The 13,855-nt window shown below is 40.7% G+C and overlaps 1 protein-coding gene across 6 annotated transcripts in view; it reads left to right on the forward strand.

Annotated features, from left to right (window-relative positions):
- The window catches only part of LOC104661566 (protein AMN1 homolog), a 47,916-nt gene that overhangs the window by 16,337 nt on the left and 17,724 nt on the right, over positions 1-13,855 (forward strand). For 5 of the 6 annotated variants that reach the window (XM_030939563.1, XM_030939568.1, XM_030939565.1 and 2 more), the window contains 2 exons: positions 2,915-3,047; positions 10,976-11,120. In XM_030939563.1, coding sequence (XP_030795423.1) covers positions 2,915-3,047; positions 10,976-11,120 — 278 coding nt within the window. Of the gene's footprint in view, positions 1-1,543; positions 1,713-2,914; positions 3,048-10,975; positions 11,121-13,855 lie in introns of those variants that run through there. The other variant, XM_030939566.1, reaches the window with a different exon arrangement.

Raw genomic sequence — 13,855 nt, forward strand, 5'->3', positions numbered from 1 at the left:
GCGGAGGTTGCAGTGAGCCAAGATCGCACCACTGCACTCCAGCCTGGCAACAGAGCAAGACTCCGTCTTGAAAAATAAAATAAAATAATAATGAAATCTTAGTAAAATGTGGTAAGCATGCCTCTAGAAGCTGAGGCAGGAGGATCTCTTGAGCCCAGGAGGTTAAGGCTGCAGTGAGCTGTGATTGCACCATTGCACTCCAACCTAGGCAACAGAGCAAGACCCTGTCTCAGGAGAGAAGGAGGTAGGGAAGGAGGGAGGAGAGAGGGAGGAAGGAAGGGAGGGAGGGAGGGAAGGAGGGAGGGAGAAAGTGAATGAATTCTGTCATATGCAGCAACATGGATGGAACTGGAGGTCATTTTGTTAAGTAAGCCAGACACAGAAAGACAAATGTCACATGTTCTCATTCATATGTGGGAGCTAAAAAAAAAGTGGATATCATGAAGATAGAGAGTAGATGGGTGGCTAACAGAGGCTGGGAAGGGTAGGGGATGGGGGCATAGAGAGAGGTTGATTAATGGGTATAAATACACAGATAAAATAAATAGTAGTGTTCGATAGATCAGTAGGGTGACTATAGTTAACAATAATCTATTATACAGTTCAAAATGGTTAGAAGAGAATAATTTGAATGTTCCTAGCATAAACAAAAGATAAATATTTAAGATGATGGATAAACCAATTACCCTGATTTGATCTTTACACATTATATGAATGTATCAAATTATCACATGTACCCTGAAAATATGTACATCTATTATGTATCGATTTTTAAAAATAACAAAACAGGCAAAGGATATGTATAGATTGTTTGTAGAAAAGCATATCCAGATAGCCAGCAAGCTCATGCAAGGATGTTAAGTTCACTGGCAATTAGAGAAATATGAGTTAAAGTAATAGTGAGACATCATTTTCACCTATTAGGCCTTCCAACATTTAAGAGTAGGTGATCTTGAAAACATAGTGCTGAGTGAAAAACTAAACAAATCTATGACAAGTCCCATGTTTATAAATTAGAAATGCATGCATACAACAAACACATTAAAAGAAAATATACAATGAAAGGATACACATTAAACATGAAAATGGTTTCCTAAGTGGGTGGGGAATGGGAGTGGGAAATGGAGATAACAAAGAAATGGAAAGAATAAATTAAAATAAATTAAATATAAAATAAGTAAATAGGGCCAGGCACAGTGGCTTACGCCTGTAATCCCAAGTCAGGAGTTCGAGACCATCCTGGCCAATATGGTGAAAACTTGTCTCTATTAAAAATACAAAAATTAGCCAGGTGTGGTGGCACACACCTATAGTCCCAGCTACTTGGGAGGCTGAGGCAGAGGAATTGCTTGAACCCGGGAGGCAGAGGTTGCAGTGAGCCGAGATCATGCCACTGTACTCCAGCCTGGGCAACAGAGCAAGACTCTGTCTCAAAAAATAAATAAACTAGCCATAATATCTACTTCTGGAAGGATGTAAAGGGAAGGGAGCTTTCTGACACTACTAATAGAAATATGAAATGTTTTCCAGACTTTCTGAAAAATAATCTGACAACATATCCTAGAAATAGTGGTAATGCTTGTCAGCATGCAAGTCACTAAATAGATCATCTGTACCGTGAAATATGATGTGGCCATTAAAGGAGAATCAGTACTGTGTTTGATGCCTTGAAGGGATTTCATAAGATACTGAATAAAAGACGGTGTAGAAAAGTAAGTGCACTGTGGTGCCATTTTAGGAGACATTGACCCCTCCCCCACACAAGCCTTTAAGTGTGTGTGTGTGTGTGTGTGTGTGTGTGTGTGTACACAAGAACAGAGAAAAATAAGAAAGAATATATGCTGCATTGGTGTGGAGAGCTAAACTAATGGAGGGGGAAGGACAAGAGAGGAAACTGTGTAGGCAACCAAAAGAGGAAAAAGAAAACATTAAAATTGAGCTAAAAAATTAATCACAATTATATGATCACATTCACTCATGAATGTAAAATTTTAAATATGTGAATTAATAAGATTTGTATTTGTTTGTTTAAAGTATGAGTTTTTCAGATGGTTGGAATTTCAGTCCACAGATAAGATATGTTGGTCATAAGATTCTTAGTTGTTGCCTGATAATTCTGCTTTCTGCCTGTACAACCCTGGCACAAAGTTTGATATCTCTGTGATTTGTAATATTTGCTGAATCTTTGTGATTATGGTTCTTTCTCTAGTGATTTCATTATCCACTCTTCAAGAAAAATAGTGAAAACAAGTTTGCTGGATTGACAGATAAAACTTCAATTAGTGGGTCCCAATATAATGCTTATTTAGGAGCATGTGTCTTAGAAATTAGACAGTTAGGAAAAACACTCTTATTGGTCATTTAAAATGCATTTTGGTAAATGAGGTATGCATAGAAAAAAACTGTAGAGGAAGAGCATCTTGTCCGTAATTAAACACAAACTAGGTTTTTGAAGCTAACAGAGCTAAAGTTGTAAATATAGTATTAATATAAAATGTATACACTTTTTTTTGAGACAGGATCTTGTTCTGTTGCCCAGGCTGGAGTGCAATGGCACAATCACAGCTCCCTTCTGTCTCGACCTTCTGGGACCAAGCGATCCTCCCACCTCAGCCTCCCAAGTAGCTGGGACTACGGGCCTACACCACCATGCTCAGCTAATTTTTGTATTTTTTTTTTTTTTTTTGTAGAGACGGTTTCACCATGTTGCTCAGGCTGGTCTCAAACTCCTGAGCTCAAGCCATCCTTCTGCCTGGCCCTCCCAAGGTGTTGGGATTACAGGAGTGAGCCACCACACCCAGCCAAAATGTACACACTTTTATGAAAGGACTGGGTGCTAACAAATAGCGTTAAGACAAGTGTTAGGAATCAGTACAGGCCCAGTGTGATTTACTGTATTGTATTTGTATTTCAGATGCCTTTGGTGCTTCATGAAGAATATTTCCAGATATCTCACAGACATTAAGCCTTTGCCTCCCAACATAAAAGATAGACTGATTAAAATAATGAGCATGCAGGGACGGATAACAGATTCAAATATAAGTGAGGTAAGAATATGAATAACTGTAAAGCAAGCATATTATATTTTCTATAGATATGGTTTTAGATTTTTGGAACAATGGTATATGGTAAGACTGGTCATCGTTTTTTATTTTTTTATTTTTATTTTTTTGATACAGGGTCATGCTCCATTGCCCAGGCTGGAGTACAGTGGTGCAATCTCAGCTCACTGCAACCTCCGCTGCCTGGACTTAGGTGATCCCTCTTCAGCCTCCTGAGTAGATGGGACTATAGGTGTGCACCACCATGCCTGGCTAATTTTTGCATTTTTTTGTAGAGACAGGGTTTCACCATGTTGCCCAGGCTGGTCTCAAACTCCTGAGCTCAAGTGATCCATCCGCCTTAGCCTCCCAAAGTGCTGGCATTACAGGTGTAAGCCACCACACCTGGCCTGCACTTTAGAATATTATAAAGTATAAGGGTTTTTTTTTCCTTCCAGATAACCAAAATGTCCATATGTAATTATCAGGGGAACCCGCCCCCAATATTTCAATATAGGTTCTTTCTATTTTCCCTAAGTGTCGGCCAGTCTGAGAAATAAAGAGAAAGAGTACAAAGAGAGGAATTTTACAGCTGAGCCACTGGGGGCAACATCACATGTCGGTAGGACCGGGATACCCACCTGAGCCGCAAAACCAAGTTTTTATTAAGGATTTCAAAAGGGGAGGGGGTGTACGAACAGGGAGTAGGTCACATACGTTAAGGGGCAAAAAGCAGAGGAAAGATCACATGCTTCTGAGGAAACAGGACAAGGACAAAATCAGAACTCCTGATAAGGGTCTATGTTCAGCAGTACACATATTGTCTGGATAAACATCTTAACAGAAAACAGGGTTTGAGAGCAGAGAACCGGTCTGACCTCAAATTTACCAGGGCTGGGGTTTCCCAATCCTAGTAAGCCTGAGGGTACTGCAGGAGACCAGAGCATAGCTCAGCCCTTATCTCAACCACATAGGACAGACACTCCCAGAGCGTCCGTTTATAGACCTCCCCCCAGGAATGCAATTCTTCTCCTAGGGTCTTAATATTAATATTCCTTGCTAGGAAAAGGAATTTTAGTGATATCTCTCTTACTTGCACGTCCGTTTATGGGCTCTCTGCAAGAAGAAAAATATGGCTCTTTTTGCCTGACCCCACAGGCAGTCAGACCTTATGGTTGTCTTCCCTGTTCCCTAAAATCGCTGTTATTCTGTTCTTTTTCAAGGTGCACTGACTTCATGTTGTTCAAACACACATGTTTTACAATCAATTTGTATAGTTAATGCAATCATCTCAGTGGTCCTGAGGTGACGTACATCCTCACCTTATGAAGATAACAGGATTAAGAGATTAAAATAAAGACAGGTGTAAGAAATTATGAAAGTATTATTTGGGAAGTGATAAATGTCCATGAAATCTTCACAATTTATGTTCCTCTGCCGTGGCTCCAGCTGGTCCCTCTGTTCGGGGTCCCTGACTTCTTGCAACATGTAATAGTTCCTAAAAAATCTTCTACCATTGTCTCAGTTACTTCTCTTGTGTCAACCAGAGTCATGAAGACTGAAAATCCAAGCAAAAAAGTTTATTGGTGGTTTTAGAATTGAATTCAAGGAACACAGATTCCAGAGGCATCTGAAATCATGTCCTAACTATTTAATTAATATGTCCTAAGAGATATATGAGGTCTTTTAAAGAGAAAGGTGGGAGAGGGTTATCAAACAATTCATTAGTTAGAATAAGGGTTTCTAGGCAGAAATCCTTGATTCAGAGGTTTGAAAAAAGTTCAGTCATCAGCATAGCATAGTCTTTTCACAAGTGGCAGCAGTTTCATCTGCAGCATCAGCAAGTACATTCTATAGTCAAGCAGTTGCAGAATGACATTCAGGAACAAAATGGTGTTGCTCTGGTCAGCTCCCATTAGCCTTCCATACACACTTGTCTTCATGGTACCTGTACCCTTGACCTCCTTTTTTTTTTTTTTTGAGACGGGAGCTCTCGCTCTGTCGCACAGGGCTGGAGTGCAGTGGCCGGATATCAAGCTCACTGCAAGCTCCGCCTCCTGGGTTTACGCCATTCTCCTGCAATCCAAGCCTCCGGAGTAAGCTGGGACTGACAGGCGCCCGGCCACCCTCCGGCCCGGCTAGTGTTTTTTGTATTTTTAGTAGAGACGGGGTTGTCACTGTCGTTAGCCCAGGATGGTCTCGGATCTCCTGACCTCGTGATCCGCCCGTCTCGGCCTCCAAAGTGTGGGATTACAGGCTGAGCCACCGCGCCTGCTGACCTCATGTTTTAAAGTGTTAAACTGGGGGATACATGCAATAGGTTACTGATCGCCAATCGGACCTCCTGGCCTAACGGCCTATTTACTTTGGTCAAGACTCACAATAAGAAATATATGTTACATTGTGACTCTAGTACACAAACCACACTTAGGTGTAACAATATAATGTGTAGTACATTTTGGTCTTTTCTATGTAATTGTATTCTATTTAGTCTTATTTTATTGAAAAAATATTGATCACAGTCTGCTAAACTGATTTTGTAATCCATTCATGGATAATGACCAGTAGTTAAAAATCACTCTTCTCATCTATACTGTTCTTTTTTCAACTGCTATATTTTCATATTTAATATTTCCAATTCACCTTTTTATGGTTTCTTATTGTTTTATCTTATTAATCGTTTGTTATTTCTTTTAGCATAATATTATGCTTATTAACATCTTTGGCCTCTCTGTTTTAATTCCTCTGCTCCTGATGGAATCAGTAATCTTTGTTTTTCTTTTGAAATAGTGGTGCTCTCTAGGTGTCTTGTTTTGGCCTGTGAGCATATCTCTGTATACTCTCTGGTAGTGGTAAGAGTAAAGGAGGCAAGACCCAAGTCTATTTCAGCCCTATTGAGCTGACATAGGAGGTGGAGGCCTGGAGAGGGTCTGGAGTGATGAGCTGCAAGGCAGAGAGCCCCAAGCACCAGAAAAAGATAATCACTCTTCCTTCTGCTAAACAGCCCCTCAGATTAGGGCTTAACCTTCAGCCCCTGATTTTTAAAGGTTATTAAATAGCAGAGTAGATAATTTCCTTCAATACTACTCCTGTGTTATCTTTTGTATTTTTGCTATTTGTGTTTCAAAAACTGAAAATGATAGTTAGTAGTTTCTACACTACTTACATTTAAATATTGTCTTTGGATTTGCAGCCATCACCACTCTGCAGCCATCACCATCTAGTCTGCAGAGACTAGAACTGCCAGTTGCTGTTGAGGGTGAGCGGTAACTATCCGGGCTGGTGGGATGGTGGCAAAATAATTTACCAAGACAGTTGTTGGTAAAGAAAGGCAGATTTATTAGATAAAATGTGAAAATACATTGCAAGGGAGCAACGTGCAGAACCAGCAAGAGAGGACCCAACTGCCAGGAGACAAAGGCTTGTTGGAGATTTTATAGAATGGAACTTGGGCTGATTGACAATTCCAAGGTAGCAGTGAGCTAACTTGCATCCTTCTGTCAGCCGAGGTGTTTGATGATAAATCGAAGTGTTTGGTGGTAAGCAGGAAGTTTGTGAGTTATGTACGTTGTCTGTGCAGGAAGGCTATGTGTTCTGGACCATAAAGGCAGACCCATAGCTTATCTGCTTCCTCTTTTTTTTTTTTTTTTTTTTTTTTTTAAGACATAGTCTCGCTCTGTCGCCCAGGTTGGAGTGCAGTGGCGCAATCTCTGCTCACTGCAAGCTCCGTCTCCCAGGTTCACGCCATTCTCCTGCCTCCCGAGTAGCTGGGACTACAGGTGCCCACCACCCTGCCCGGCTAATTTTTTTTTTGTATTTTTAGTAGAGATGGGGTTTCATTGTGTTAGCCAGAATGATCTCGATCTCCTGACCTTGTGATCCACCTGCCTCGGCCTCCCAAAGTGTTGGGATTACAGGCGTGAGCCATCACACCCAGCCTCTCTTTTTGTTTATATGTTCTGGACCATGAAGAAAGGCAGACCAGTAGTTTATTTGTTTTCCCCTGGTCCTGCCAGCCTGACTCCCTTTCCCTAATTAGGACTCCACAGTAGCCCTGACTTCACTTCACCTTCTGCCTAAAGCCTAAAGTCATCGAAAGGAAGCAAGCTGTGATGACAGCACTCCAGCATGTGTTTTTCTGTGGGTTTTGTTTGTTTGTTTCTTTTTTTTTTTTTTGAGACGGAGTCTGGCTCTGCTGCCCAGGCTGGAGTGCAGTGGCCGGCTCTCAGCTCACTGCAAGCTCCGCCTCCCGGGTTCACGCCATTCTCCTGTCTCAGCCTCCCGAGTAGCTGGGACTACAGGCGCCCGCCTCGTCGCCCGGCTAGTTTTTTGTATTTTTTAGTAGAGACGGGGTTTCACCGTATTAGCCAGGATGGTCTCGATCTCCTGACCTCATGATCCGCCCGTCTCGGCCTCCCAAAGTGCTGGGATTACAGGCTTGAGCCACCGCGCCCGGCCTGTTTGTTTCTTTTTTGAGACAGGGTCTCACTCTATCACCCAGGGTAGAGTGCAGTGGCATAATCATGTCTCACCACAGCCTCAACCTCCTGGGCTCAGGTGACCCTCCCACCTCAGCCCCCTGAGTAGCTAGGACTACAGGCACCCGCTCCCACACCCAGCTAATTTTTGTATTTTTTGTAGAGACAGGGTTTTACCATGTTGCCTAGGCTGGTCTTGAACCTCCGGGCTCAAGCAATCCGCCCACCTTGGCCTCCCAAAGATCGAGGATTATAAGTGTGAGCCACTGTGCCCAGCCTGCATGCTAGAGCATGTGACCAACCCTGTGACTTCACATTGGAATTGCACTTCAATGTGTCTTTAACGTTTCTTCTGCATTAACCTGATATACCTTTATTATAATGATTTATTTTCTTCATGTTAGCTTGCATTTGAACATAGATATCTTAGTGGTGTAGTTTGCTTGGCTCTGTGGAAGTAGAATAATATCTCTGGGTTCTTATTGTTGATGGTTCTGTTAAAGTATGTAATGTTATATGTGACTCGTAGATGAACCATTATGACACTGTGGAAAAATGGTGATTTTCTTCACTTTTCCACCATCCACATTTCTTTGTATCCCTTTAGCTTATACCTCAGTGACGTAGGTTTTTGTTTGACGGCAATCCTTACTATTTTTTAAACCTAATTTTAGCTGAATTAAAAAGGAGGGGTGAAGAAGGTGAATGAAATAGAAAAATAAGACATGATTTTTCTGGTTACTCTCCCTCTAGACTCCATTCTTAACAAGAGTCCTGCATATGACATTATTCAAAAAGCCAGATACAGCATCTGTTACAAAGTTACACACATCTTTGGATGGCTGTTTTTGAAGTATTTTGTAAATCTTTTTGTACTCTCTGGAGGGAGAAGGCCTTTTTAAACATGATACCAAAGTTGGAAACCAAGAAAAAAAAGATGGATGGGTTTGATTACTTAAAAATACAGACTTCCTTATGGCAAGAAGAAAAAAAAAAAGAAACAAAGTCAAAAACTTGGAAAAATATTTACAATATGTATGAAAATCTAGGGGCTTTTTTATATTGACAATATAAAGAATCCCTCCAAACCAATAAGAAAAAACAAAACAACCAAATAAAAAACCAAAAGAATCAGGAACTACTCAGAGGAAAAAATAGAAATCTCCAATAACATATCAAAGGATATTTAACCTTACTAGTCATCAAAGTGACAGTTTGCCTTTCAGTTTGGCAGAGACTTGAAAAAAATCCCCAAACCCAATGTTAGCAATAGTGTGGAGAAACTGTCACTTTTATCTCCTGCTAGTGAGAGTGTAAATTGATTTAAAAAAAACTTTTAGAAGGACAGTTTGGCATTAACTATTAAAAATTCTAAAGATTTGCTTATTATTAACTCAACAATTTACTTCCTGTAGAAATCTCAGGGAAATAATAGAAAAGTACACAAGTATATTCATTATAATATAATTTATGATAATAAGCATAGTTATGTATAGCATATATTATAAGCAAGACACCTTTATTTCTCACAACATATCCTGTTATAATAATAAGGCTAGTAAAGCACAGAGAGAAAACTGAGCTTGATCGCAATCACTAGGGTTCCAACTTGGACAGTCTGCCTGCAAAGCACATGTTCTTAATCATGGCACAACATTGCCTACCTAAAACCACCTAAATGTTCAGCTCAAGTGTTTGCCAGTGTAGGATGCATTTAATAAGTTATGGTACTTGCAGAAAATGGAATAATATACAACTACAATCTATAGATTTTATAAAAAGTACTCATCTTATATGTGATCTGATCCTGTTGTTCTTCAAAGGGTTTTTTAAACTCAAAAAACATCAAAATGAATATGTACAGCCATAAAACCATGTCCTTTACAGCAGCATGGATGCAGCTGGAAGCCATTATCCTAAGTGAATTAATGCAGACACGGAAAACCAAATACCGCATGTTCTCACTTATAAGTGGGAGCTAATCATTGGTTGCACACAGACATAAAGATGGGAAAAATACACACTGGGGACTTCAAAAGGGAGGAAGGAGGAGGGGAAGCAAGGGTTGAAAAACTACCTGTCAAGTACTGTGTTCACTATTTGGGTGATGGGTTCAGTTGAAGCCTAAACTTCAGCATCACACAGTATATCCCTGTAACAAACCTGCATGTGTACCCCCGATCTACATTTTAAAAAACTAATATAATTTTATCTCTGGGTATTGGTATTATGGGTAATTTTAGTTATAGAGGTCAAAAGTTTAGGCTTTGGAATTAAAAGGACCTGGGTTCCAATCCCAGCTCTGCTCCTTTGGCTATGTTCTTTATGTTGGCTGCTTAAGCTCTCAGGGTCTTAATTCCCATTGGTAAAATGGCAATGACCAATCCCTTGGGGGGTGGGGGTTGAGAGAGAGAGAGAATATTAAATAACAATGTAGGCCAGGCACTGTGGCTCACGCCTGTAATCCCAGCACTTTGGGAGGCCAAGGTGGGTGGATCACCTGAAGTTAGGAGTTCGAGACCAGCCTGACCAACATGGAGAAACTCCATCTCTACTAAAAAATACAAAATTAGCCGGGTGTGGTGGTGCATGCCTGTAATCCCAGCTACTGGGAGGCTGAGGCAGGAGAATCACTTGAACCCCAGAGGCGGAGGTTGCAGTGAGCCGAGATCGTGCCATTGCACTCCAGCCTGGGCAACAAGAGTAAAACTCCATCTCAAAAAATAAATAAAATAAAATAAAAAATAACATAATGTATATGACAGTACCTTTCCTGGTAAGCATCTAATAAATAGAAATCATTATTCTTATAATTTATTATAATTTTTCTAAATTGAATGCTTTACAATAATAATACATTATTTTATTTTCAGAAAGGTAAAGCCATTTCTATTTTGGAAAAAAAGAACAGAAAAATACTCCCAGGAAAGAGCTCAGAATGCTTAGGAATTAATCTATTATTTGTCAACCTCAAGAAAACACCCAGTAATACTGGGGTATTAGCTCCCAAAAATAATGATATAGAAGGTAAATGTTCTAGATAAGCAATACTAGTGCTCTGTAAGCACTTGGTATACAACTGATTAAAGACTCATACTTCCTAAGCACAGAGACACATAAGGAGAGTCTCTAATGCTAGCAACTACCAGAAGATTATTACTCACTGCCACATTGGTTAAGCTTCTCAGGTCTACGGATCCTTTCCCTGAATTAGCCATCTCAACAGTACTTTGTGTCCCAAGAAGGACTTTGCTGGCACTGAAAGCTGCACCTCCCGCTGGAAGTAGATGTGGTTTTCCCCTGCTTGATGTGTCTGTCTCCACATGGATATGCTTCTGTATTCTTTGCTGTATTTTACATCAGCCACTTGTCTGTTATGACCACCAAAACACTGAATATGGAATATTTATATTTATAGAAAGAAAGAATTTTTTCAAAATCACTTATTTGTTACAGATTTTACATCCTGAAGTCCAAACTCTAGACCTACGGAGCTGCGATATATCAGATGCTGCTCTTCTGCACTTGTCTAACTGTAGAAAACTGAAGAAATTAAATTTAAATTCTTCAAAAGGGAACCGAGTTTCTGTAACTTCAGAAGGTATATTTATTAACACTGTGTAGATTACTATTCACTATCTGGTAAAACTGTGGAGTAAGGGAGAAAATACGTCAAAAGAGAGTATGAAGAAGTCAAATAAATACAAATTATGTTTATTAGTAAAAACACTCAGACTAAGAAAATAATCCAAGTTAGAATTCTTGCTTATAAAGCAGTGCTCAAAGTTAAGAAAGACAGTGGGTAAGTCACTACCTCGTATTTTAAACATATTTAAAATAAACATGGGCCAGGCTAGGTGGCTTATGCCAGTAATCCCAGCACTTTTTTAGCTGGGAGGCCAGCAGACTGCTTGAGCCGAGGAGTCTGATACCAGCCTGGCCAGCATGGTGAACTGTCACCCACCCCCACCTCGTCTCTACAAAAAATACAAAAGTTAGCCAGGCATGGTGGTGCACCCTGTAGTCCCAGCTACTTAGGAGGCTAAGGCAGGAGAATCCCTTGAGCCTGGGAGGTAGAGGTTGCAATGAGCTGAGATTGCATCACTACTCCAGCCTGGGTGACACGGAAACTCTGTCTCAAAGAAAGAAAAAATAGGCTGGGCATGTTGGCTCCCGCCTGTAATCCCAGCAATTTGGGAGGCTTAGGTGGGCGGATCATGAGGTCAGGAGGTCAAGACCATTCTGGCTAACACAGTGAAACCCCATCTCTACTAAAAAATACAAAAAATTAGCCAGGCATAGTGACATGTGCCTGTAGTCCCAGCTACTTGGTAGGCTGAGGCAGGAGAATTGCTTGAACCTGGAAGGTAGAGGTTGCAGTGAGCCAAGATTGTGCCACTGCACTCCAGCCTGGGCAACAGAGCAAGACTCCATCTCAAAAAAAATAAAATTAAAATTAAAACTAAAAAAAAAAAATGGATACATATGTCTGTATTTTAAATATTTTGCCTGGTATAGTGGAACAAGAAATGACCAGTTCATATTTTGTTAAGGCTTTTTTGATGCCATATTACATAAGAATTAATCATCAGAGTAAAGTTACCAGGTATTCTCCTATCAGTTTGTGTAATGCATAGTTTTTAATAGCTAGACAAACTGCATTGTTCAGTGTCACTATTACATGAATTAGTGAATCTTTACCTTTTTCCCCCCATAGATCTCTTTTTTTCAATATTTGGTTTGCATTAATATTTATTTATATTTATTTATTTAAGACCGTGTCTTGCTCTGTCACCCAAGCTGGAATGCAGTGGCACAATCTTGGCTCACTGTAGCCTCAACCTACCAGGTTCAAGCGATCCTCCCACCTCAGCCTCCCAAGTAGCTGGGACCGCAGGTGTGCACCACTAACCCCTGCTAATTTTTTATTTTTAGTAGAGTCAAGGTCTCACTATGTTGCCCAGGCTTTTCTTTTTTTTTTTTTTCAATATAAGAAAGAGGGACTTTTTTGGCCTACTTAGGTTTCTGGAAAATTCTGTGGGTAGTTGAGTATATTTTGCAGTCATCTTGGTTAGCAAGTTAGGATATTCATAATATTGCAAAGAAGCATAAGTTTTAAAATGTTTACATAAAAACTCACTAAAAAGAACTTCTTCAATAAAACCACATTTCTCTACACTCACACCACACTTCTGACAGCAAATGTGTTGGGTTTTTTCACACCAAAAAATTCTGTAACTCTCTGGACACCATCTGGGTGCCCTACAATTTAATTCAATTCTGACACTATCTACCTGGAGTTAGCATCAGATCCCACAAGTTAAGGGCTCAGTCACACAAGACTATCCCCACTTCAGATACCAATTGCAAGACCAGGCCTCTGGTACACATGACTGACCAACTATAAATGGAGGGTTTCCATGACCTCCTTCTCCATTCGATAATTTGTCAGAATGGCTCACAAAACTCAGGGAATCACTTTTGTTACATTTACCAGTTTATTCTAAAAGATTATAAAGGACACTGATGAACAGCAAGATGAAGAATACATAGGGTGAGGTCTGGAAGCGCAGGAGCCTCTGTCCCCGTGGACTTGGGATACATTGCTCTCCCAGCACGTGGATGCATTCACCAACACGAAAGCTCATCAAGTCTCCTTGTTCAAGAGGTTTTTTGTTTGTTTTTTCTTCTTCCTTTTTTTTCCTTTTCTTTTCTTTTTCTTTTTCTTTTTATTTTTTTGAGACAGAGTCTCACTCTGTCGCCCAGGCTTGAGTGTAGTGGTGCCATCTCAGCTCACTGCATCCTCCACCTCTGGGTTCAAGAGATTCTCCTGCCTCAGCCTCTGGAGTAGCTGGGATTACAGGCGTGTAACACCACGCCTAGCTAATTTTTGTATTTTTAGTAGAGACGAGGTTTCACCATGTTGGCCAGCCTGCTCTCAAACTCCTGAGCTCAAGTAATCTGCCCACCTCGGCCTCCCAAAGTGCTGGGATTACAGGCATGAGCCACTGCCCCTGGCCAAGAATTTTTCTTTTTCTTTTTTTTTTTTTTTGAGAGGGAGTCTTGCTCTGTCGCCCAGGCTGGAGTGCAGTGGTGCAATCTCGGCTCACTGCAACCTCCACCTCCTGGGTTCAAGCGATTCTCCTGTCTCAGCCTCCTGAGTAGCTGGGATTACAGGCGTGTACCACCATGCCCAGCTAATTTTTGTATTTTTAGTAGGGACAGGGTTTCACCATGTTGATCAGGCTGGTCTTGAACTCCTGACATTGTGATCTGCCTGCCTCGACCTCCCAAAGTGCTGGGATTACAGGCATGAACCACCATGCCCATCCCAAG

The sequence above is a fragment of the Rhinopithecus roxellana genome, chromosome 10 (genome assembly GCF_007565055.1).
Source record: "Rhinopithecus roxellana isolate Shanxi Qingling chromosome 10, ASM756505v1, whole genome shotgun sequence".
NCBI lineage: Eukaryota > Metazoa > Chordata > Mammalia > Primates > Cercopithecidae > Rhinopithecus > Rhinopithecus roxellana.